The sequence below is a fragment of the Protopterus annectens genome, chromosome 2.part0 (genome assembly GCF_019279795.1).
Source record: "Protopterus annectens isolate FY-2018-M chromosome 2.part0, PAN1.0, whole genome shotgun sequence".
Lineage (NCBI taxonomy): Eukaryota > Metazoa > Chordata > Ceratodontiformes > Protopteridae > Protopterus > Protopterus annectens.
Genome location: NC_056728.1, coordinates 1,721,438,017 through 1,721,464,726, shown reverse-complemented (window position 1 = coordinate 1,721,464,726; position 26,710 = coordinate 1,721,438,017). Strand labels below are relative to the sequence as shown.

The 26,710-nt window shown below is 42.9% G+C and overlaps 1 protein-coding gene across 1 annotated transcript in view; it reads right to left on the bottom strand.

Moving 5' to 3' along the window:
• Positions 1-26,710, bottom strand: part of LOC122792877 (zinc finger and BTB domain-containing protein 40-like) — a 1,459,166-nt gene that overhangs the window by 635,730 nt on the left and 796,726 nt on the right. The window contains exon 10 of the mRNA XM_044060435.1: positions 18,998-19,196. Coding sequence (XP_043916370.1) covers positions 18,998-19,196 — 199 coding nt within the window. The remainder of the gene's footprint in view (positions 1-18,997; positions 19,197-26,710) is intronic.

Here is a 26,710-nt window from a genome sequence, read left to right as displayed (position 1 = left end):
CCACTGCCATAAGTGCCTGTAGATCTGAGACCCTGCGTGCTGAGGTGATAGCCAGCAACAGAGCTGTTTTCCATGACAAGTATTGTAGTTCTGCTGAGAAGGCTGGTTCGAAAGGAGGCAGTGTTAATTTTTCTAAAACGAAGTTGAGGTCCCAAGCTGGTGTTGGGGGTTTTCTGGGGGGTCTTATATTCTTAGCCCCTCTGAGAAACTGCCTTAGTAAAGGGTGTGAGAATATGGGAGGATCCGTATTATATTGAGCTGAAATGGCTGAAGCATGGATCTTAATGGATGAGAAAGAAAGGCCTTTGTGTAGCATCTCAGTTAAGTATTGCAGTATTTGAGGAATGTTTGGTATCCAAGGATTTTGGCCTTTAGCCTGGTTCCATGCACAAAATCTTTTCCATTTGTCTGAGTAAGTTTTTCTGGTGCTGGGCCTCCTGGCCTCCAAAATGACATTCAGGACGTCCTATGAGAGAAGTGTTGATTGATAATTCAAGGTATTCTCCATGCAGCTAAATTTAAAGTCCTGAGCTGACTGTGAAGGATCTGAAAGTTTTGCTGAGTCAACAGAAGTGGGAGTTGAGGTAAGATCCATGGAGGGCTGTGAGTCAAGGTCCTTAGTAATGGGTACCAGTGCTGACGTGGCCAGTCCGGAGCAATGAGGATCATTTGTGGTCTCTCTGATCTGACTTTCAGTAATACCTTGGTCAAGAGAGGTAGTGGTGGGAAGGCATAGACTGTCAATGCTGTCCAGCTGAATGATAAGGCGTCCAGTTTCCAGGCTAGGGAATGATAAGTCCTTGTGCAAAATTTCTGTAGTTGGCAATTGTTGGGGGAGGCAAATAGATCTATGTCTGGGCATCCCCACCTTTGAGTTATTGAAAATACTTGTGGGTGTAGTCTCCACTCGTGAGGATCTGCCAAATTTCTGCTTAATTCGTCTGCCAATATGTTTTCCTTTCCTGGCAGGAATCGTGCTTGCAGTTGTACTTGGTAAGTCAATGCTGTGTTCCACAAGGTCATTGCCTGTCTGCATAAAGGGTAGGAGTGTGTTCCTCCCTGTTTGTTTATGTACCACATAACTGTGGTGTTGTCTGTCCTTATTAGTAGTTGTCCTGGATGCAAGAGGTCCTTGAAGGCTGTCAGTGCATTTTGCACAGCTAGCATCTCCTTTTGGTTGATGTGTAGATGCATTTGTTTTGCAGACCATTTGCCCTGTATGCACTGTCCTGCCATGTGTGCTCCCCAGGCGTAGTCTGAAGAATCTGTTGTCATAGTTTGGTTTGCTGGAGGTAAGACAAAAGGAAGACCCTTGTTTATTTGACATGCTTGAGCCCACCATAGGTACTCTTTTGAAGGCAGGGAATGAGAGGTATACTTGTTTCGAGGCTGTGCCTGTGTTGAGTCCATACACTTTTCAGGTACCATTGTAATTTCCTCATATGCAGCTTTGCATGTGGAATTAGTTGAATGCAGGATGCCATGAACCCCAATGCCTGCAGGATTTTCCTTGCAGTGAGCTGGGTAAAAGTTGCCATCTTTTTGAAGTATTGAGTCAGTTGTTTTTGTTTGTCTGGCATGAGATAAGCCATCTGGGCCGTTGTATTTAAGCTGGCACCCAGGAATATTACGTCTTGTGAGGGTATTAGCTTTGACTTCTTTTTGTTTACTGTGTACCCTAGGCAACTTAGCAGCTTTGTTACAAATGCCAGATGCTGTAATAGAATGGCCTTGCTGTCCGCTTGGATCAGGCAGTCGTCCATATATGGATAAATCTGTATTCCTCGTTGTCTGCAGTATGCAATTACTGATGCCAGGCATTTCATAAATACTCTGGGCGCAGTAGATAAGCCAAAGGGCAATGCAGAGAATTGATAATGCGTTGTACCTGCCAAAAATCTGAGGTATCTTCTGCAATCTTGTCTGAGAGGGACATGCAGGTATGCCTCTATGAGGTTCAACGTTACCAGCCAAGACTCCTTGCCCAGCATGGGAAGAAGCTGCTGTAGTGTGAGCATTTTGAATTTGGGTACCTCCAGGTAAGTGTTTAGAATTGAGAGGTCTAAAATGGGTCTCCAGGCTTTGTCCTTTCTTGGTACTAGAAATAGTCTTGAGTAAAAACCTTGACCTTGCTCCTTTGTAGGTACCTTTTGAATTGCTTTCATATCCATGAGAGCTGAAATTTGCATTTGTGCCTCTGCCCATTGGTTTGGAGGCAGATTTGGCATGCCTCTCATCCGTGGTAAAGTGTGGAAATGAAATCTGTAGCCTCGGGTAATAATATCCAGAACCCATTTGTCCTTTGTTATGATGTGCCAATTTTGTGGAAATAGAGCCAGTTTTCCTCCCAAAGGTGCTGCCAGGGCAATTTTGCTTGGCAGGCGAAGAGAGATGTCATCGTGTTTGTTTCCTGAAGGGTTGAGATCTTTCGTCTCCACCTTTTTGAGTTGTTGTATGCCATTGTCTAGGCCTGAAAGAACCTTGTGGCTGTCCTCTGCCCCTTGGGCATCTGTACCTACCCCTTTGGGGTCTGCCTGATGCAGGAAAGGACCAGTTTTTTGATGGCCAGTTTCTGGAACGAGGAGGTTGTACCTGTAAAAAATCTTTAATTGTCTGCATAGATTTTGCCTTTTCTTCCATTTTCTTTAAAACTTCCTCTGCTTTGACACCAAATAACACATCTTTCTGCAATGGAGCATCCAATAACTTTGCTTTGACATGTTCTGGTAAGGCTTGCTCTTTTAGCCAAGCATGTCTACGTATTACAGATCCTGTGACAGCTGCTCTACATGAGGCTTCCAATGAATCAAAACCACACTGTAAGGTATGTTTTCCCACCTGTTCTGCTGCATGCAGCAAATCCTGCATCTCTTTGAAATCAGGTTGATCTGTCTGAGGGATCATTTTCTTCTTTAACTGTGTGATCAAGTACTGCTGGTATTTTAGCATGTGGAATTGGCAGTTTAAGGCCCTCATGGCCAAAGTGGCAGACGTATACACTTTCTTCCCCCATCTTTCTAATGCTCTGGAATCTCTTTCAGAAGGTAGTGGATTCTTAGCAGTAGAGGCCTTAACCCCTTTGGGACCCTGGGAAATGGTTTTGGGGTCTGCAACAGGGCTTTTATATAGAAACTTATGAGAATCAGGAACTCGGTAGTATCTGTGGTTTAGCTGGTGCAGGAGGTAAGGAATCTGGGTTTAGTCTAGATTCGGTGTAAACATCATCCAAAATGTCTAAAACTGGAGGAATTGCAAGGGGTCTATGCTGTGGAAGAAGAAGAAACTCACGGAGTCTTTTCTTAGAGTCAGAGTAATCTTGGCCTTCCCAGTGGAAGTGTTCTCTCATGGTGTGTAAAGTTACCCCAAAAGAGTAGTCTTCAGAGGGGGAGACAGAGGGAATGGACTCTTCAGCATCTGAGTCTTCATAAGGAGGGAAGGAATAATCCTGGTCCTCAGAGTTAGCTGAGGAAATGGATTCTTGGTCAGAGGAAGGATAATCTTCCTCCAGTCTAGGCCTTTTGTCCGGAGGGGGTTGTGAACCCCTGATAAGGGTAATTAAATCCTCAGCCATCTTAAGCATCTGTTTTTTAGGCATAGGGGCCTGTGGGGGGGGGGGGGGTCTGTGGACCCGGTTTCCTAACTTTTAAGGGGGCTTTAAGTTTAGCATAAGACTTAATAGAGATAGTTGTTGGTTTGAAGACACCTTCAGAAACTGAAGGCCTGTCCAAAATCTCCAGATCACCGTCAGGGTTGGCGTCCGAGGGGTGAGATGGAACCAGCTCCTGAGGCCCAGCTGATTCGGTCTGGGAGGCCGTCAGAATTTCTAAATCAGCGGTAGTCAGGGGCTGCGTAGGCACCTCGCTGAAAATCGGAGAACAGGCGGCAGGCCTTGCTGAGGCCTCAGTATCTGGTCTTGGCCTTGGTTGCCTGTCCTTATCCTTACGTTATTGCTGATGTCGGTTGCTCCAACGACACGCTATAGTTAGATTTTCTGCCAAAATAATGTCGGGCGAAATCTGCCCGACGCTTGATTGTACGTTTGTTGAACCTAGCACAAAACCGACAGCCAGAGACGTCGTGGTCTGGGCCTAGGCAAGGAATACAATAAGAATGAAAATCCTTATGAGGTATTTGCTTCCCACAAGAAATGCAATTATTAACTTTGTCTGACATCGATCTGAGGCAAGAAAAGTTTCCCCAACGGGGTACTTAGCTTTAGAGAAGACTTTGGGCTGAAATTCAATTCGAAAATCTCAGGAGCTAGCCGACCGGCACTTGCGAACTGCTTCTGCTTCGGGCACCGCGCGGCAAGAAAGACTGAAGAAAATGGCGTCGGCTGCCTCTTTTATCCCCCTGTCGCACTGACGTCAGGGAAGAAGCGATGACAACTGATGCCGGACCAAGACTTTGGAATTCGGCAGACTGCGGGACCGCCTGACGGCAGGATAACCCAAGTGTGATGACTGCAGCAGTATAACACGATGAACATCATCGGGATCAGTCTCTCACTGCTCAAGACTGAACGAGTTACGCACCACCCCTCTTAAGAGCATTTTCATATAAGGTTGTATCCATGGGCAGACAAGCTGAAATAGCCGAAAAGAGAACCTTGACTGAGGTGTAAGACAGGTACGGGATAGTAACTCATGCAAATACTGTAGAACAAGAGAAACACTAGTCCTGAATGGGTGCTGGTTATTTTGTTGGCACCAACAAGAAAACCTTTTATATGATTTTCTAGTAGCAGCCTTTCTTGCCTAAGTGGACTCTGGAGAGATGTGGAGGAGTGCAATGAAGTTGGGAAAGCTGGTCTACAAAACAGGCATTCAAGCATCTTCTATTTCAAGGAAAAGCTATTTGCTCTACTCCTTGGATAAGAAATGGCTAATTTCATTCCTAGAAGGTGGAATGCTATGGCACGAAGGAGTAGAGTGGAATCCTGAAGGTGCTGCATGAGGGAAAGGGGATATTTATTTTCTAAAATATGCTGCTCTGTCTGCTCAGTCACTTTTTTTTGTTTCGTTTTCTCTTTCTCCTTCAGAGGTTCACCTTTCAATAAGCATTTTAGAACCAATGTGTTTCTGCAACCTAGAAGAAACTGACTTTTTCTGCAAAAAGCATGTTCATCCTCAAGATGTCCATCACCAGGTACACAACTCCCAATGACATGGGTCTTGGGGCAGTATCCTGTAGCTGCACTTCTGTAACATTTCCTAATATCAGAGGCCTCCTCATTATTTTTATAACTACAACAAAAGTTGTAAAAAACAACAGCTATAAAAAGAAGTTATGTACTTACCATAATGTTCCATGTGAGTTGTTCATCTCATCTTCATTCTTTATTGATGGGTTTGGAGCTGATCCCTCGGCTCCAATACAGCCAATTGCAAAGCTCGAGGTTTTCAAATAGCTCGAGGCCAAGTCCCTATCCCATGATGCACCTGTGAATTACCTCAGATCTTGTTTGCTGCGTATACTAGTACCATATGTCATTGTTATATTCCTAGAGAAGAGGAAGAGAAAGTTCGAGTAACCAGGATGGATCCAGCACCTCAGTCATCTATCAGCCTAGGAGGGGGAAGGAGGGAGGGACGTAAGAATAAAGGTGAAATGAACAACTCACATGGAACGTTATGGTAAGTACATAACTTCTTTAAGTGAAGTTGTTCTATCTCGCCGTTCATTCTTTACTGATGGGTAAGTGCCCAAGCACCATCAACCTTGGGTGGCTCACGGGAGTATACTTCTCAGGACCATGGATCCAAAGGAAGCACTGTCCCTGGAGGCCTTATCAACTTTGTAATGAGTGATAAAGGTATGAGGTTTTGACCAAGTGGCTACTGCACAGATGTTGTCAATGGGAAGTCTGGCAGAAAATGCAGATAATGTAGAAACTGCTCTGGTTGAGTGAGCTTTAATCTTATGTTGCAAACGCATATTGGCAGCTGAATAGGCAAAAATGATACAATCAGATAACCATTTAGACAGTGTTGTTTTAGCCACTGGTCTCCCTTTTCTGGAGTCTGAGAATGAGACAAAAAGCTGGTCAGACTTCCTGAAATCTTTTGTTTTATCCAAATAAAATCTGAGCTGTCTGTGAACATCAAGTTTGTGCAGCATATACTCGTAAATTGTTAGAATGATTGGGGAAGAAAACTGGCAAATCAATAACTTGGTTGAGATTGGTTTCGGTGCAAACTTTGGGCAAGAATGAGGGATTTGTTCTAAGTGAAACTCTGTCAGCATGAAATATAAAACAGGGAGGCTTGATGGATAAAGCCTGAAGTTCTGACACTCTGCGAGCAGAAGTGATAGCTACCAGAAAAATGGCCATCCAAGACAAAAATTTGAGATCACAAGATGAAGCTGGTTCAAATGGCAGAAGAATTATGCGTGAGAGCATAAAATTGTGATTCCATGGGGAATAGGGAGATTTCACAGTGGGCCTAACATGAAAAGTCCCTTTAAGAAATGCTTTGGATAACTTGTGAGACATGATCTTCAAACCCAAGATAAAAATTAGAAATAGCAGCCAATTAAACCCTGAACTGCTGCTGCTGCTGCAGCTCCTTTTGAAAATCATAGTCAAGAATTCTAATATGGAAGCCACAGGAGCTTGGTAAGGATCAATATTATTTTTAGAGGCCCATATAGAGAATTTCTTCCATTTGCTCAGATACAGCTTTCTGGTAGAAGATTTATGAGAGGGCAAAAGGATTTGTTTTGTCTTGTTGGAAAGGTTATGGAACCTGGCAATGATGAGAACTGGAGCAGCCAAGTTGTCAGCTTCATGGACTGCAAAGAAGGATGAAGATCCCCTGATGGATGTGTCAGAAAGTCTGGAACTGGGTCCAGGATCCAAGGATCCTCCACCAGATGAAGTCGAAGGAAGGGGACCAAATCTGACGAGGCCAGCGAGGGGCTAGAAGTATGATGGTTCTTCCCAGGGATTTTGCTTTCTGTAGAAAATTGGGTATCAATGGGATTGGTCGAAAAGCACAGAGGAGACCCGGAGGCCAATCGTGTAAGATTGTGTCCCTTGGGGCTTCCCTCAGAGGGGGAATCAGGGCAAAGTAGCTTCTGCATTTCGTGTTTATGTGACTGGAAAAAGGTTGCTGCAAGGCTGGCCCCATCTAGGGAAAATCTTGTCCGCAACAAGATGGCACTGCTCAGTTTTTCTGCTATCACGATGGATCTCCCTGGGATGTATGTTGCGAACAGAAAGCGCTGGGTGGAAACAGCCCACTGCCAAACTCAGACAACCTCTCGACAAAAGGGTTAACACCTGGTTCCTACTTGTTTGTTCAAATACCAGACCACCGACATGTTGACTGTCTGAATCACAATCGTGCCCACAGGAAGAGATTCCTGGAAGTACTGCAATGCTAAAAGTAACTGCTCTCATATCTCGGACATTGATATGCAGATGTGTCTCTTGGTCGGTCCATGTGCCTTGGGCAGTCTTTCCCTGAAAATGCCCCCCCCCCCCCACCCACCCTATCAGGGAAGTGTCTGTGATCACAGTGGCTGCTGGATGGGGTAGCACAAATGGGCGACCTATTGTGACATGGAGTGAGGTCAACCACCACTGCAGGTCCTTCTTGCAAGAATTTGTGATCAGTATAGTGTGTGATCAATGGGTAGCTCCTGGTAAGACCACTGAGTGAACAACAGCCATTGAAGAACCCGCATGTGCATCCAAGCAAGTGGTATGGCTAGAATTTCTGCTGCCATCATGTCTAATACTTTCAAAACTTCTGATGCTGGTGCTTTGTGTTTTGATAACAGGATGCTGACATGCTGACGAATTAGAACGACTCTTTACAATGGAAGTCTTAAGAGTGGTGGTGGTAGTGTCCAACTCTGCCCTGATAAAAACGATATGCTGCGATGGCAACAAGGCAGATTTTTCTGAGTTGATTGTAATGCCAAGATGATTGCAAAGTGACAGAGTGGACTCCCTGGCCTGAATGAGTTGATGCCTGGTGGTGGTGGTAAGGAGCCAATCGTGTAGGTACGGAAACACCTGGAATCCTAGACACCTCAGGTGAGCCGTGACCACTGACATGCATTTGGTGAACACTCTGGGGGCTGTAGTGAGACCAAAGGGCAGGGCTCGAAACTGGTAGTGATTGGCTCCCAGCCGGAAGCGCAGATGATCCCTGGATAGTCTGGCCATTTTTATGTGGTAGTATGCATCCTTGAGATCTATCGAGCACATCCAATCTTCTTTCCCTAAAAAGGGAAGTATAGACTGAAGCATGACCATCCAAAACTTCTCTTTCTTTACGTATTGGTTCAGTCTGCTGAGGTCCAGTATGGATCTCCAGTCCCCTGTCTTCTTTGGAACCAAAAAGAATCTTGAGTAAGTTCCAGACCCTGTTTGGTCTGCTGGGACTGGTTGGATGACTCTTTTTGTTAGAAATGTTTGGACCGCTATAGTTGCCTGTTTCATGTAAGGGGGTGGAATTTCCAGGATTTTTCTTCCTATTGGAGGGGGTGTGGTGAAAGAAATGAAATACCCTCTGGAAATGATACTCTGTACCCAGCTGTCTTTTGTTATTTTGAGCCAGGCGTCTGGGTACAAAGACAAGCGACCCCCGACTGCCTCCAGAGAAGGACAGTCGGGCCTCCTCTCAGGAGTGCTGGTAGGGCTCGCCACAGAAGTGATCTCTGGCACCCTGGTGTTGCCGACCCTCTGCCGCGAGGGCAGCGTCTCCATTATTACCCCCTCTTCTGCCCCTGCAGGGGGGGGTTCACCACGTGTCCTGAAAGGCTCCTTGGGACCACATTTTTCCTCCCCGGTGACCTTTGGGATAGGTTCGGGTAGGGGTGGAAAAACAGACCCCGACGGCAGAGTCTTTCCGTTCTGTTCACACCTGGTTAAGGTTTCCTTCACTTTAGGCCCGAAAAGGGATGAGCCATCAAAGGGAGTGTTCACGAAGGATGACTTGGAAGGGCTCCGCGAAGGAACACAAGCGCATCCAGGAATGTCTCCTAAGAGCGATTCCTGTACCCGCTGCCCTACTCGTTCCATCAGCTGCATAGGATATGAGACGCATGGATGAGTTGACAATAGAATTAAAGGTAGCAAGCTGGGCAGCAACTTTGTCGGAGGCTCCTGCAGCCAATGTACCCTGAAGAGCATCTCCCAACTCCTTAAGGAGATCTCTTTGTAATCTAGTAAAATGAGTTAAGTAGTTCAGCGAACGAAGAGCAAAGGTCGCTGAACTGAACATGTGCTTCCCATATCTATCCATAATCCTAGAATCTCTATTAGGAGGATGGATAGACGAGAAAGTCTCCGAAATTTCCTTCTCGGTGACAGCCATCACTACCATGGCATCAACTGGAACACCTTTAGTTAAATATGTTTTGTCCAGAGGGGCAGAAATTAACTTATTAGGCCTTCTAGGGACAGGCTCCATAGTATCTGGTGACTCCCACGCCCTTCGTGAGGCCAGTTGCATCAACTCATTGAAGGGCGGAGTCACCCAAGAGGTGGAAAGCTGAGACCCAAAAGCCTTCAGGAGAACTGACTCATCCTCAGTAGGGTCTTTAGACTAAAAGGATCTCAAGTACTTCAGCGAATGACATATCCTCAGAGGAGGACCGTGGGGACCCTTCTGACTCATCTAAGTCAGTATCCGATGTGAGAGACTCCTGCGTGGAGTCTAGGTGCTTCCTCTTGCACAATCTCTTCCTGGGAACCTCATCAGTGGGGGCCTCTGGTGAGGTCTCAGAAGAGCAGGGGCCACCCATCGGGGCTTCCTGAGGCTCTGGGTCTCTACGCTTAGTCAGAACGTGTGTTGCAAAAGCAGACACAGGCACTTTTGGGGAGAAGGAGAGCAGACACGAGATCGAGGATGTCCTGGGAGACATCACTCTCCTCATGGCATCAAACGCACCTCTGCTCCGATGTTGGAGTCGACATATCCGAGGAAACCTTCAACACCCCCGGGACTGGGACAGTGGGCTCCGAGCCCAAGGTAGGGGCCGAGCTCATCCGAGGCATCGGCTCCAAGGGTTCCACTAACATTAGGTCTGCCTCCTCCGGCTCCGAAGGACCAGCATGGCTCGGAGGGGGAATAGTAATAGTCGATGTAATGGTCTTCGGCTCCGAAGCCATTTTGGCTAATGCCGGTGCTGACAACAGCTTCTGTACCACATGATCCAAGTCCAGATCAAACAGGCTATTAGAAGATTGAGACGATCGTACCGAATGTGGTAACCACTGGAGAGGAGGACTCTTTGGAGCTTCGGAGACTGGTTCCAAGACTGGGGACCGGCTCCAAACGGATCAGACTGTCAGCTCCGAAGGCAGTGGAGCTGAAGTCGATGACTTCTTCGATTTTTTTTAGTTCGAAGTCTTGGAAGACTTTGAAGACCGACTGGAACCATCGTGGTCACTCAAAGCTTCCTGAAAGGAAGGCTTCAACAAGCCTCTATCGATTAGTTTCCTCTTCCTTTCCTGCAGGACCCCAGAGGAGAAGGAATTGCAAATGGCACAACTGTCTTGCAAATGCAAAGCCCTTAGACAATAAACACAGTTGACGTGGCTGTCTGTGGCTGACATTTTCTGGCCACACTTTGGGCACTTTTTGAATCCAGACTTGGGATGTTTATCTTGATCAGCCATAGTAAAGACAGAAAATATTTACTGATAACACACAAAAAACTACAACAGTAAATTTTCTCAAAAGGAAATAGTGGCAAGCCTTAATAAAAGCAGACTAAACACAGTCACACACACAAGAAGTGATACCACACAAGCAGACTATGCAACAAAAACAGAAAGCTACTCCGAGGGTTCCACTAACAACAGGTCTGCCTCCTCCAGCAGAATAACCTTATCTAATACGAACGCCACTAAGCCTAAAAAGGCAAGATATACCACACACAATCTCAGAAAAATACAACTACCTAAGAAAAAAATGACAAATGTCACTAAATAACCTTATCTAAACAACAAGGTTTACTGTACAAGCCTTAACAAAACTCAAAAGGCTAGACAGACCACACCTAGAAGAATTACTACTAACTAGGCCTAAAGAGGCCAACTAGAAATATAGTAAATGGGAAAGGAAAAAGTACAGTTTTGTACCTACCATAAATGTAGATGTCCGAGAGGAATGCATCTGCAGTCTTTACAAATGGGTTGTCCTGTCGTCAGGCAGCCCTTCGGTCGGCCGGATTCCAAAGTCTGGGTCTGGCTTAGGCTGGTGTCGCACTTCACCCGACGTCATTGCGGCAGTTATCCGGGTATAAAGGCATCAGCCAACGCCATTTTCCTCAGTGTTTCTTGCCCCAGATGCCAGGTGCCCTCTTGGATGGCTAAATTTGGATAAATGCCAAAGTTTCCAAATAGTAGAGAGCAAACACACAAAATAAGCATGTATGTACATATATACAAACAAATACACCATAATAGATCCCCCCCAAGCTAGCTGAAGATTGGCAAATACCCTAGGAGTACCTCAGAGGGGAAGGAGGGAGGGTAATCCTGACTGCAGATGCATTCCTCTCGGACATCTACATTTATGGTAGGTACAAAACTGTACTATGTCCTTCAAGGATGCATCTGCAGTCTTTACAAATGGGTAGAATACCATAGCTAAACTAGGGAGGAGGAAATGAGAAGAGATTATGGTGTAGTTAGGATCCCTTGCAAAACAGCAGTGGCAAAACCAGCACGGGATCTAGAGTATAGAGGTAAGTTATAATGCTTGGCAAATGTATGCACGGAGGTCCAAGTAGCAGCCTCTATAATGTCCTTGGTAGCCACTCCTCATAAGAAAGCTGTGGTAGTGGCTGTAGCCCTTGTGGAGTGAGGTCTGATGTTCTCTGGAGTTTTCTTTCCATGGTAGGAGTAACAAAATCTAATGCAATTTCCTATCCATTTGGAGATTGTCTGTTTAGAAATTGGTTTTCCTTCCTTTCCTGTTGCATATGCTACCAGAAGCTGGTCAGTTTTTCTATTGTTTTTTGTCCTGTCCAGGTAGTAGCGTAATTGTCTGTGTACATCCAAGGTATGTAAGAGCCTTTCTCCCCTGTTCTGTGGGTTGGGGAAGAATGTAGGAAGGTGGATAGCCTGATTTAAAGAGACCCTGGATACCACCTTAGGCATAAATGTAGGATTTGTTCTCATGGACACTCTATCTTGATGGAAGATCAGGAAGGGTTGCACTGCCATTAATGCCTGTAGTTCAGAGACCCTTCTTGCTGAAGTTATTGCCAGCAGGAAAGCAGTCTTCCAGGATAAGTATTGTAATTCTGCTGTTGCTGCTGGTTCGAAAGGAGGAAGAGTCAGTTTTCTAGCACAAAGTTCAAGTCCCATGCTGGCAATGGAGGTTTCCTGGGAGGTTTTACATTTTAATTCCTCTCAGAAACTGTCTGAGCAGAGGATGCGAGAAGACAGGAGGATCCAAGCTGTATTCTGCTGAAATAGCTGATGCATGTATCTTGATGGAAGAATAGGACAGGCCTGTATGGAAGAGCTCCGCCAAGTACTCCAGGATGTTGGCTATGTTCACCAGTGTCACATCTTGCCCCTTTGCAGTACTCCAGATGAGATATCTTTTCCATTTTGCTGCATAATTCTTTCTTGTTGAAGGTCTACGAGCCTCCAGGATTATGTCTTTAACCCTTTGGGATAAATTTGGGTTAATTGCTGTTATGTAATGTTCCAGGCAGTTAGCTGCAGAGTTTTTAGGTTCGGATGCAGGATGTTGTAGTTGTTCTGTGTTAGCAGTAATGGGATCAGGGGCAGTGTCCATATTTGTTCCCGGGACATGCTCCTCAGCAGTGGATACCAATGTTGTCTTGGCCAGTCTGGGGCTATCAGAATGATCCTTGGACGTTCCTCTTTGATCTTCAGAAGCACCTTGTGCATCAAAGGAAGTGGTGGGAATGCGTATGCTGTCAGGCTTTTCCAACTGAAAGATAGGAAGTCCACCTTCCAAGCAAGTGGGTGGTAAGTCCTTGTGCAGAATTTCTTCAACTGGTGATTGAATGGGGATGCAAACAAGTCTATTTGTGGTAATCCCCATTTCCTTGTGATGGTTTTGAAGATGTCCGGATGCAGCATCCATTCGTGGGCATCTGTTGTAGTTCTGCTTAATATGTCTGCTAGAATGTTTTCCTTTCCTGGTACATAAATTGCCTGTAAATGAATGTTGTAGCTCAGAGCCACATCCCATAGGTCTAGTGCCAGCCGGCATAGAGGGTATGAGTGTGTGCCTCCCTGTTTGTTGATGTACCACATAACTGTGGTGTTGTCCATCCTTATCATCAACTGGCCTTCTTGGAGAAAAGGTCTGAATGACTGGATTGCCAATTTTACTGCCATCATTTCTTTTAGATTTATGTGTAGATGCAGCTGGTCTTGAGTCCATAGGCCTTGAATGCACTTGCCCAGCATGTGTGCCCCCCAACCGAGGTCTGAGGCATCTGTCGTGATGGTTTGTCTTGGTTGACTTTTGCAGAAGGGCAATCCTGTGTTTGATTGGCAGGCCTGAGCCCACCATAGGAACTCTTGCTTCAGGCATGGGATCATTGGAATTTTGGTTTCTAGGCTGTGCTTGTGCTGGGACCACAAATTCTTTAGGTACCACTGTAGCCTTCTCATATGCAGCCTGGCATGAGGGACCAGTATTATGCAGGATGCCATGAAGCCTAGAGCTTGTAGCACTTTTCTTGCAGTTAGATGGTTCTGCTTTATTAATGCCAAAAAGTAGAGAGGAAGTTGCTCTTTCTTTTCTGCAGTTAGAAATGCCATTTGTTTTGATGTGTCCAGTTCTGCACCCAGAAAGGTTATTCTTTGGGATGGAAGCAGCCTTGACTTTTTTGTATTGACTGTATATCCCAGGCTTGTAGCAGGTAGATGACTCTTTGTAAGTCTTCTGTTAGTTTGTTTTTGTTGTCCGCTAGTAACAGGCAGTCGTCCAGGTAGGGATAGATTTGAATCCCCTGAAGTCTGCAATGAGCGATTACTGATGCCAGGCATTTCGTGAACACTCTGGGCGCAGTAGATAAGCCAAAGGGCAATGCTGAGAATTGATAATGCTCTGATCCTGCAAGAAATCTGAGGTATCTTCTGCAAATTGGTCTTATGGGGACGTGCAGGTATGCCTCCTTGAGATCTAGAGTTACCAGCCAAGACTCCTTGCCCAGCATGGGAAGAAGCTGCTGTAGGGTCAGCATTTTGAATTTTGGAACAATGAGAAATGTGTTTAAAGCGGACAGGTCTAGAATAGGCCTCCATTTGTTTTCTTTCCTTGGTACCAGGAAGAGTCTGGAGTAGAATCCCTTTCCTTGCTCCATAGATGGTACCTTTTCCACAGCTCTCATTCTTAATAATTGAGATATTTGTTTTAGAGCTTCTGTCCTTTGAGTAGTTGGTAGGTTTGGCATTCCTCTCTTTCCTGGTAGAGTATGGAAATGGCACCTGTGACCTTGGTCTATAGTTTGCAAAATCCATTTTTCTCTTGTAATGCAGTGCCAGTTTTTTTGAAAATAAGGTTAGCTTTCCGCCTAAGGGTGCTTCTAGTTGTTCCCTGGTAGGCGGTGCCACCGCCAAGTCACTGTGATTGAGTTGTTGTAGTGGTGGTGGCTGTATCCGTGCCTCGTTGGTTGTTACCCTGCCACTGGCGACCCCTGTAGGCACCCCTGGATTGGTTTCTGCCTCTAGAGCGCCTATTCCTGCCTCTTTGTGCCTTAGAGGAGTCCGGAAAGGACCAATTCTTGGAGGGCCAGTTCCTGCTAAACCTTGGAGGTTGAACTTGTAAGAAATCTTTCACTGTTTGCACAGATTTTGCTTTCTTTTCCATCTTTTTTAGTACCTGCTGTGCAGGGGAACCAAATAAATTGACCTTGTCCATAGGTGCATCCAAAAGCTTTGATTTGACATGGTCTGGTAATGCCTGTTCTTTCAACCATGCATGCCTCCTGATAACTGTGCCAGTCATGGCTGATCTAAAGGAAGCCTCCAGTGCATCATAGCCACATTTTAAAGAATGGTTACTAACCTGCTGTATGTTATGTACCATTTCTTGAACATACTTTTTATCTAAAGATTCTTCAGAGGACAGCTTTTTAATCAACTGGTCAAGCATAAACTCTTGATATTGAATCATATGAAATTGGCAGTTCAAAGCTCTAGCTGACAAAGTAGCAGAGGTGTAAACTTTTTTACCCCATCTCTCTAAGGATCTGGATTCCCTTTCAGAGGGAGGGGTTTTAGAAGAAGTAGCTGCTACAGCTTTAGGACCCTGGGAGATAGTCTCTGGATCTGCAAAAGGAGCCTTATATAAGTGGTGATGAGTGTCCGGGACCCTGTAGTACCTATTGGGCTTAGCAGGAGCCGGAGGTAAAGAATCAGGAGCAGTGCAAGCATCATTAAATGCATCATCAACAACAGAAAGAACTGGAGGTATAGCTAACGGCCTATGCTGTGGCAAATGTAGAAAGGTCCTAAGCCTTTTTCTAGAGTCTGAGAAATCTTGGCCCTGCCACTGAAATTGTTCCCTCATAGCATGCAAGGTTTCCCCAAAGGAAAATTCCTCAGGAGGAGAGGCTGAAGGGATGGACTCCTCAGCATCAGAGTCTTCGTAAGGAGAATAAGAAGCCTCAGGAGGGTCTGTATGTTCTGAGTCATCAGAGGAATCATCTGTGGATACTGGCTCAGGGGGCTCTGCTCTAGGCCTCTTTTCTGGAGGAGGGAGAGAGGCCCTGTCTGGGTGAGGCTGGGCTCCACGAATTAAAGAGATGAGATCCTCAGCCAAAGAAAGCATATGGGTGCTGGTGAGAGGGGGGCTTGGCAGGCACAGGTTTTGATGCTTTGGCTGCTTTAGCCCTGGCAAAGGCCTTAATAGACATAGCTGGAGGAGGCCTAGCAGCTCCACGTGCAGGGGTTGAAATATCCAGGGGAATGGTGTCTGATAAATCCTGTGAAACCGCAACAGAAGGTTGGATTTCAGAAGCCGTTTCTACCAGGTTAGAAGAGGCCTCGGTAGAAGGCATGTTATCGGCTGAAGAAAGAACCGCTTGCTCGGTTTCGGCCGAAACCGAGACACTCGAGGTTTGCTTAACCGCGGTTTCGGCCGAAACCGCGGACCGCGAGTGTCGGTCCTTTTCTTTGCGTTTTTTGGTTATTTGCGTAGTCGGAGGATCCGACGGCATAATGTAGGCAAAATCGGAGCCGAAAATCTGTTCAGCAAAGTCCGGCGGCGTCTAAGCGTCCGTCGGTTAAAAGAAGCACAGGCTAGACAAGCTGCTACGTCGTGGTCTGGGCCTAAACAATGTATGCAATAGGAGTGGAAATCTTTATGAGGTATTTGTTTCCCACAAGATAAACAGTTATTAACTTTCTCTGACATCGGCTGAGGCAAGAAAGAGTCCCCAACGGGGTACTTAGCTTTATAGAAGTCTTCGAAGTAGTATTCGGTAGTAATAATCTCTGGATCTGACCGACCGGCACTTGCGAACAGCTTCTGCTTCGGGCGCCACGCGGCAAGAAAGACTGAGGAAAATGGCATCGGCTGATGCCTTTATACCCGAATAACTGCCGCAATGACGTCGGGTGAAGTGCGACACCAGCCGAAGCCAGACCCAGACTTTGGAATCCGGCCGACCGAAGGGCTGCCTGACGACAGGACAACCCATTTGTAAAGACTGCAGATGCATCCTTGAAGGACATCACACTTAAAGCTATAAGAGCTTTATAAACAATGCTAACTACTATACTATCTATCAAAAAACTTTTAGAAAAGGTTTTTAATGAAAAATTTGCTTATCTGGCCCAAGCTAAGTAAGAACCTCTGATCTGCTGCAGCGGCAAACTACATCTGGGGTAATTCACAGGTGCATCATGGGATAGGGACTTGGCCTCGAGCTATTTGAAGACCTTGAGCTTTGCAATTGGCCGTATGACTCTTACAAAATAAATGTATTAGTTCACTTCTTCAAAACGTTAATTCAATTCAGCAAATACAGATTTTTGTGCCCCTGATACTGTGTAGCACATCTAGATTTTTAACAGAACAAACTTCTAGCCTCCATGAAGTGTTTATACAAAATGATTTCCTGAAAGGATTGCATGCTTCAGGACATATATGAATTCCCTACAGTTCAGCATTAACATTTGAAGCTACACATCTAATACATTACAGTGGGGACGCAAGTGCACTTACACAGCTGGAGTGCTGGAACAGGAACGCAAACATCTATGAATGCAGAAGCTAAGGAAAAAAAGTGCTAAATTGTAACTGGTGGAGAATACGTAGAGCAAAACAAGGGCTAACAGAGGACAGTCTTTGATTTAAAAGGCAGCACACTCGACATTGGTGCAGGAAGATGTGAAGACTGCAGGTTCTAGTCCCACCTCAGATGACTGGATTAAATTAAGGCCACAACCTGTTAATGAGCTGCTTCCTGTGGGACAGAGTTTGATTCTCACAGCTTTCATTTGCCTCCTGTGTGACCTTGAGCAAATCCCTTAACCAGACAGTAGTTTAAGCAATTGGGAAACTGAGCTAGGTGACTCAGTGTTATCTTTGACTGCAAGCATAGTAATTACCTATGAAACACACGTCAGATTAACAAAGAGTAATGTATTTAGATCTCCAGATTTAAGCAAGAATATGATTTTAAGACGGTTCAATGTCATAAGTAAAACAGTAACATGAATCTCCATACCCAAAGTGCATCAACCACAGTGATACACTACACTCAGAGGAATAAAATACATTCTACATTCCCTCTGAAGCATCCAGTAGACATATTGGGACTACATGAAGTGAGTGGGTCACCAGTTCCAGAACTCTCAGTCAAAAACAGAATTGTATGTTTACCATAACAATGAATGCTTTTCACTCTCTGACAATGAATCAAGAAATACCCAGATGTCAGATCACATGGTTTGATGAAACAGAACCGATCTGTTAAATGAGGAATCAAAAAATAACTGGTTGCTGCAATGGTGATGTACTGTGATACAACTCCTGACTATAGCTCAGGTGACCTAGGTTTGGTTATCAGCTAAGATGCTTGACATCATGGTAGGGGATGATGGCTGTGGCTGTCTTTGGGAGGCAGGAACTACCTATACTCCAAACACCCTGATGGAGGCCCAGGGAGGACTGTCTTCCTGACTGAAGGGAGACTATGTAGGGAAGGGTAAGGGGTGGGGTTTGCAGGATCACATGGGCTATGATGCTCGCATCAGGTCTAGCTCTGCCCAATTAAGGATCCATAGCTATAACAACTTCCTCTGAATACCTGCTGCTTTGATCTCACTTCATGGTACTGAGAGGGATGGTACACTTAAAGCTATAAGAGCAGTCTAAGAGGCTGAAGACCATAAAGTTTTTCTCTCCTGGAGAGGGAGAGCCCACCTTTGGGGTTATATCAGGATTCAGTCACTCCTCCTGGACCTTCAGAATGCACAAAGGAGAATGAACCTTAAGTCTTAGGGGACAAAGACTGCAAGGCTGCTTTCTCTCTCTCTCTGGAGGGTGAAGACTGCCTGAAGTGTCAAGCAAGATTCAACTCGAGGGGGGGTAGGCAAACAGAATGGGTGAACATCAGTCGTGGAAAAACAGGATGGAGGGTCAAGAAAAGAAATGTCTGCTTCTCTAGTCTATAACATTAGAGTGCGGACATCTAACTGTGAGAACAGTCTTATTTTCTCCAACTTACATACCACATAATGAAAAAGTTTTCTATATAAGGTCAGGCGAGTAAAGACCTTCATTTCATATACCATCCAGCAACAAAACAAAGTAGGAAAAAAGACTCCAGTCATGGAAATAGCATAACTGAGCCATCCTAAAAACACTAATAAAAGTTGTATTACAAGAGTGGACAATTTAGATACTGAAAATATTAAACAGTGCATAACTAAAATAAGTAAGCAATGCAGTCATTCTACAAAGGATCTGTAGAAAAGATATTGCAGAGTATCTGTTCCATTTACTAAGGAGCTCTAACTCTGCTTTACCTGCCTGTATGAGCTGCTCCACTTCTGGTTCCTTCTTAATTTCCTTTATCAGTGTTCCTAGGGTAGGCTCAGATTCCCGCATACTCAGCAAAAACCTCCAGACAGACAATGATGACAGTGTACGTTTCTTCAGAGCGGATGACAGTCTGTCGCTAATGTCTCCTGAATCCACACACCCATTCAGAACTTCTTCCATCACCTGAAAAGTAAAGTGTAAAACAATACTGAAAACCTGAATCCTCTAGTTTAAGAAGAATGAGCTATGTAAAGGAAGTCTCAAGGGACAATAACTGTCAGAATGAAGCAAACTTAAGCAGAGTTCCAAAAGGTATGCTCAGCAACTCATACTACCTAATGGAAACTCACAGTAGTAATGCAAAACAGTGCTTCCAAGAATTCTACTTTAATGTTTTTTTTTTTGTTTGTTTTTTTTAAATGTCTACTACTGCTACCTTTTTTTTAATGTCTACTATTTCTTTCACTGTAACATAATTAGAAAACTGTTTCTGGCCAGTGGAACTGCAATAATGTTGCAGAATCTTATGTGAGGAAAGCAATATATTACAATTATGGTACTAGAATAAATGTAAATCTAGAAATGTTGCCAAGTTAAGAGTAGATACATGTACGATGGTGTGATGAACACTAAGTAATGAACACAATGTAAATAAAAGAAAGCAAAAAACAAAGTTAGAAGAAATTCTCACACACGCATTCTTTGGCTTCTCTCTCTTCCCCTCTCCAACAACACATATAATTAGGAAAGATAAGCGGGAGATGAAGGTATATTAATTTGTTATAACTTAGTTTTATATAACCTATAAGAACAAAATACAGTTGTGTACACTTACCATAAATGTAGATGTTCAAGTGTATTCACTGTTGCAGTCATTACATTTGGGTAATCTGCTGGCAGGTTGCCCTCAGTCGGCCTGAATTCCAAAGTCTTGGGTCCTGCATCGGTTGCTGTCTCCTCTTCCATGACGTCAGGTCGTCAGGGGTATAAAACAAGCATAAATAACCAAAATCACAGAAGGTGCAAAAAAGTTACCAATAAGAAACAAAAAGCACCTCGGACCCAACGGAGAATAGCGAACAGTTTAATAAAGCAACCAATCACTAATTAAACGCTGACAATATTACAATACATGTTTTCATGTAGTGGACAGTGGGAGCAAAGGATCTGAGATAGGTGAGCTTCGGAAGCTCATAGGGCAGTTGACACAGTTTGTTGGGCTTCTTACGCCCATCAGCCAATCAGTAACAACGCTGTTATCGTCATTATCTTTGCCCGGCAACCAGGAAGTGGTAAGACGTTCTGCTTCGCATGAAGGAACGGCCGGCTTCATTGAGCACGACAATCGTGAAGCAATGGATATTAATGGTACTGATTTAGGGAGCCTGGATGGGTTCCCTCACATTACTTTAGACATAGGAAATGAGAGGCATCCCCTTGAACATCCGCGAGTCAACCAGATGAGTTTGTGCTTGCGAAACGGAGGTGACAGCAATGTAGTAAAACAAGGTACTGAGCGACAATTGAAAGATATTTTAAATGTAAAATTTGACTTTGGAAAGAGGTTAACTCACACTAAAACTAGTGGAACATATGTTCAGATGTTGGAAGAAATGGATTATTTTTTATACAAATACAAAATGCTTGAAATGGACAATGCATACTTGAAACATTGTTTACATTTAAAGATTGTCCCTAAAGGTCTTAGAGTCTGTAAATATCCAAATAATGTGGTTGAAGGCACTGACTTTTTTCACCAATTAACTGCTGCATTTGATAATTGTGGATTTGAAATAATGAGGGCCGTTATTAAAAATAATGAAGGTGAAATGGAGAAGTTATATAGTAATGTAGAACGTATCAATAATGGTATTGTTAATGACTTACTATTTACTGTAGAAGAAGAAAAAGGAAAATACTACAAATTACTTAGAAACTTAGAGGCTAAATGTGTAGACGTTCAAAATAGAAAAGTAGGTAAAATAGAAACGGATCTAAGTGAATACAAGACGAAGACACAATACCCCAAACCCAAAACTTGGGGAAAGAAAACCATAGTATATCATGAAAAAGACACATGTGACACTATAGAAAATGAGGTGCCTTTTTCCAATGAAAATTAATTAGATTCTGCAGAGTTTCCCCCACTACGGAGGTCAGAAAGATTAATGTATAAAAACCCAGTTAATTATAATTCAAAAAACTACAAAGGGAGGGACTGGAGGCCTCAGGGGAGGAGACAACCATCGTGGAACCATTAGGAACAGTAACAAATGACGGTTTTAAATGGACATTTAATGATTTTAACATTTTCAATTATTCTGAGATTACTGTGACAAAACCTTTTTTGATCTATTTTCTAAAGGCTTTGGTTTTATACCTAGGCAGAGAACTGACATTTTTAAACTTCTTGTGGATATAAAATTATTTATTAGAAAGAAAAATTTGGAATTGTTTTTTAATGGTAAGAAAACTGATTTTAGTGAAGACAGGTTAGCACGTAGAAGCACTTTTAATCCCCCATTACACCCTCAATTAAAAAATTTTGAGTTAGTATTAGAAAATGAATTAAGGAAGTCCTTGAGACGACAAAATGTACAGCCCAACCTGACCTTTTTAGAGCAAGAAACACTTAAGGCAGTGAGTATCAACAAAAATCTTAGAGTGATGAAACCTCACAAAGGTGGAGGGGTAGTACTTATGGATTATATTACCTATGAAGGTAAAATGTTAGATATTTTAAGTGATTCAACTAAGTACACCAGAACATCTATTAATGAAATTAATGTGGCATACAAGAAAATATACATTTTATTAAATGATTTATTAATGGAAGGGCTGATAGATTTGGAAACTTATAATTTATGACATGTGTAAAAACCGAAGGTACCTTCAATTTTTGGCATTCCAAAGGTACATAAGAATGTGAATGACCCACCTTTGAGAGCGATAAGTTTCAGCAGAAGGTTCAGTGACTGCACCATTAGCAAACTATATTGATAAAAAGGTGAAGAAACTAGTCACGAACAACACAAATATTTTGCAGGATTCTTGGGACTTTCTGAGGAAAATGGACAATACTTTATATACAGACAAAGTGGCATTTGGTACCTTGGATGTAATAGATTTATTTACTAGCATACCACACGACATAGGTTTGGTGTGGTTTGAAGAAATGCTAGTTGGTTTTAAAGAAATTACACACAATGATTTTAGAACTGTTTTGGTGTTAATGGAGGTAGTATTGAAAAACAATTTTATCTTTTTTGAAGGAGAATATTTTAGGCAATCTAGAGGTGTTGCTATGGGTGCACATTGTGCTCCTACACATGTTAATATAACAATGGCCTACTAGGAAAACAAATATATTTTAACTTCTGGTTTTAAAAGTATGTGGACATTTTATGGCATATTTTTAGATGACTTGTGTTTTTTATGGAAAGGTGGTGAGGATGATTTTAAGTTATTTGTTGAATACATAAATGGAACAACTGATTTTTTAAAATTTACACATTTTAATAGTCAACAAATAAAGTATTTAGATGTAAACATAGTTAAAACTAAAGAAGGTTTTATGTCTAAAATATATCAAAAAGAGACCTTTTCAAACTCTTATTTACACTACACCAGTTCACATCCACCCCACCAAAAGAGGGGTGTATTAAAGGGTCAACTAGTTTGTTTAAGTAGAATGACTTCAGACGACAACATATTTGTTAGTGAGTGTAAAGTGTTGAAAGGCCTGTTTTTAAACAGAGGCTACCCGAGTGAACTATTTGACCAGAAATGTAAAGTCGTCACTGAAGAAAGGAAAGGTAGATTTGCCCCCATCTTAGGTAAACCAGAAATACCTGTAGTACAAAAAGTGATTAAAGTTGAAACAAAAGACAAATACATTTCAGGTATCACTACCACATATGATGGACAGTCAGGACTGGTAAAAAGAATTATTGATAAAGAATGGAAAAATTTTGCAAAATTTTCAGATTTAAGTCACATTTTTGATAATGAATTAAAATACACCTACAGGAGAGGTAATAATATAAAGAGTTTGCTTGAAAGAGGTACAAACAGATGTGATTTGGAAAAAAGTAGTAAAAAGAAAAAAGGTTTATTTAGGTGTGGATGCTGTAGTTAATGCTCACACCTTATAATAGGTGAATCAGTTTATTTACAAGCTAGGAAAAAGAAAATGATGTTGAATACCTTTGCAAATTGTAACACCAAAGGTATTATTTATTTGGTTCTATGTAAAAGATGCGATGCATTCTATGTTGGTAAAAGTGAAAGGAAATTCAAGCAAAGAATTTATGAGCATCTTTATGATATAAGAACCAAATGTGAAAATAACGCATTATATAAGCACAGCAAGGTATGCACACAAGCTGAATTTCAGTTTTTTTATTTTAGAAACTGTAACAGTTGACCCTAGGGGTGGTATGTGGGAAACACTTGTAGAATATACAGAATTGTACTGGCAAATAATTTTGGAAGCCAGTAGATTCCCAGGTCTTAATGATATGATTTCCCTCACTCCTGTGTTAAAATTGAGAACTGCAAAATTATAAATTTGAGTCCACTTACTATTATTAATTTGTTTAAATTATTAGGTGATTGAGATTTGAGTGCTTTTTAAGACATTATTTATGTTTATGTACATGTTTGTATTCAAAAGTATAAATTATTTATGTTTACCATTTTAAATATGCTGGTGGGGTTGCAATGACATATAAATTCCAGGAAGTGGAACCACAAGTTCTTTTACAAGATGTTTTATTGTTAGTTTGAGAAATCTGTATTAGAATATATTCACCTATGTAATTATATATTATACTTTATATATATTTACACTGGTTATATATCTTAAATTCACAAGATTTTTAAAAAGGTTTTTTAGAATGTCTTTTTACCATTACATACAATGAGAAATAATGTATGTTTTAATTAATATGTATTTAATTGCAATTCTGAGGGTATTGGTTAATTACTAAATTGCTTGCTTTATATAAAGTGTATACAAGGGGATGATTTTATCTGAAGAAGTTTAGGACGAAAACGTGTATTGTAATATTGTCAGCGTTTAATTAGTGATTAATTGCTTTATTAAACTGTTCGCTATTCTCCGCTAGGTCCGAGGTGCTTTTTGTTTGTTACTGGTATAAAACAAGCAGCCAATGCCATTTTCTTTAGTTTTTCTTGCCCAAGATGTCAGGTGCCCCCAAAAAGGTAGCAAAAAAAAAAAAAAAAAAAAAAATATATATATATATATATATATATATATATATATATATATATATATAGGTAGTGGTGCTGCGGTAGTGTTGTCGCGTTCGATTCTCAGCTAGAGCGTCTTCTGTGTGGAGGCGTGTGTGAATGGGCGTGCCTTCGTTGAAGGTTGTGCGTCAGGGCTGGTAACTCAACACGTAAAAATCCACTACCAAACATTAGCGGACCGGAGTTCTGCTGTGGTGACCCCTAACTGGGATAAGCCGAAAGACACAACAACATATACATGCAACAAAACAAACTTTGCCTTCATCTACAAGCAAATACACCACATAGGTTGTAGAAGACAGTGAAGGAAAGAGAAACTTCAGAAGAAAAGGGGGATGGCGGACGGGTAACCTGGACTGCAACAGTGACTACACTCGAACATCTACATTTATGGTAAGTGTACACAACTGTACTATGTTCTTCGTGTTTCACTGTTGCAGTCATTACATTTGGGTAGAATCCCAAAGCTATGGATGGGAGGCTGGAGCTAAATAGCATTAGGGGCAGCTATAAGGCCCTGCAGAACTGCAGTGGCAAAGCCTGCCCTGGACTTGGAGTAGAGATGCAAATGATAATGCTTTGCAAACGTTTGAACAGAACTCCAAGTAGCAGTCTCTAGAATGTCTTTGGTTGGTACTCCTCTGAGAAAGGCTGCTGATGTAGCTGCAGCTCTGGTGGAATGAGACCTAATGCCCTTGGGCACAGGTTTGCCATGGTGTAAGTAGCAGAAACGAATGCAGTGGCTTATCCACTTTGAAATAGTCTGCTTTGAAATAGCCTTTACTTCTGATCCTGCAGCATATGTCACTAGTAACTGCTCAGTTTTTCTTACAGCTTTAAGTCCTGCTCAAGTAGAATCTTAGCTGTCTGTGTACGTCCAATGAATGCAGAATCCTCTCCCCCTTGTTCTGCGGATTCGGATTAAAAGTTAGCAGATGAATTGTTTGGTGAAACCACATTAGGCATAAATGAAGGATTGGTCCTCAGGGACACCCTGTCTGGGTAAAATATGATAAAAGGCTCCACAGCCATGATGGCCTGTAGCTCTGAGACTCTTCTTGCTGAAGTAATTGCTAGGAGCAGAGCTGTTTTCCATGATAAGAACTTTAGATCTGCAGTAGCAGCTGGTTCAAAAGGAGGCAAGGTGAGCTTTTCCAACACATAATTGAGGTCCCATGCATGTACTGGTGATCTTCTGGGGGGGCCTTAAATTTCTGGCTCCTCTAAGATACTGCTTTAGTAAAAGATGAGAAAAGATTGGTGGCTCTGTATTGTAATGAGCCGATATGGCAGAGGCATGGATTTTTATTGATGAGAAAGATGGGTCTTTGTCAAGCATCTCAGTCAAGTATTGTAATATCTGAGGAATATTTGGTTCTGCTGTATCAGTTCCTTGTGTTTGATTCCAAGCACAGAATCTCTTCCATTTATCAGCATAATATGTTCTAGTACTAGGCCTTCTAGCTTCCAAAATGATATCCATCACAGCTTTACTGAGAGATGCTGTTGGTGTAACTACACAATCAGCCATGCTGCCAGGTTCAGTGTTTGGAGCTGATTGTGCAGGGTCTGATTGTTTTGCTGGGACAGTAATTGAGGTCTTTGAGGTAAGGTCCAAGCTGGGTATTGAGACAAGTTCCTTAGGATTGGGTACCAGTATTGGCGTGGCCAGTCCGGTGCAATTAGTATCATCTTTGGTTTCTCTTGTCTGACTTTTAGTAGACCTTGGGAAGAAGAGGCAGAGGAGGAAAGGCATAAACTGATAGGTTTTTCCAAATGAAGGATAGAGCGTCCACTTTCCATGCGTGCCTGTGATAAGTCCTTGTGCAGAATCTTTTCAAATGATAATTTTGAGGAGAGGCAAATAGATCTATGTCCGGGCTCCCCCATTTCTTTGTTATCATGCTGAAGACTTGTGGATCTAGTTTCCACTCATGAGGGTCCGTAAGATTTCTGCTTAAGTCGTCTGCCAGAGTATTTTGTTTTCCTGGCAGGAATTGAGCTTGTAGATGTACTTGGTAAGTCAAAGCTGTGTCCCACAGTGCCATGGCTAGTCTGCAAATGGGGTATGAATGTGTGCCCCCCTGCTTGTTTATATACCACATAACTGTGGTGTTGTCCGTCTTTATCAGTAGTTGTCCTGGATGAAGTAAGTCCTTGAAGGCTGTCAGGGCATTTTGAACAGCTAACATCTCTTTTTGGTTAATATGCAGATGCATTTGTTTTGGGGTCCATATACCCTGAATGCATCTTCCCGCCAAGTGGGCCCCCCATGCATAAAATGATGCATCTGTTGTTAAGGTTTGGTTGGCAGGGGGTAGAGTAAATGGCCGTCCCATGTTTTGGTGACATGCCTTTGCCCACCATAGGAATTCCTGTTGTAGGCAGGGAATGAGAGGAATCATTGTTTCCAGATTGTGACA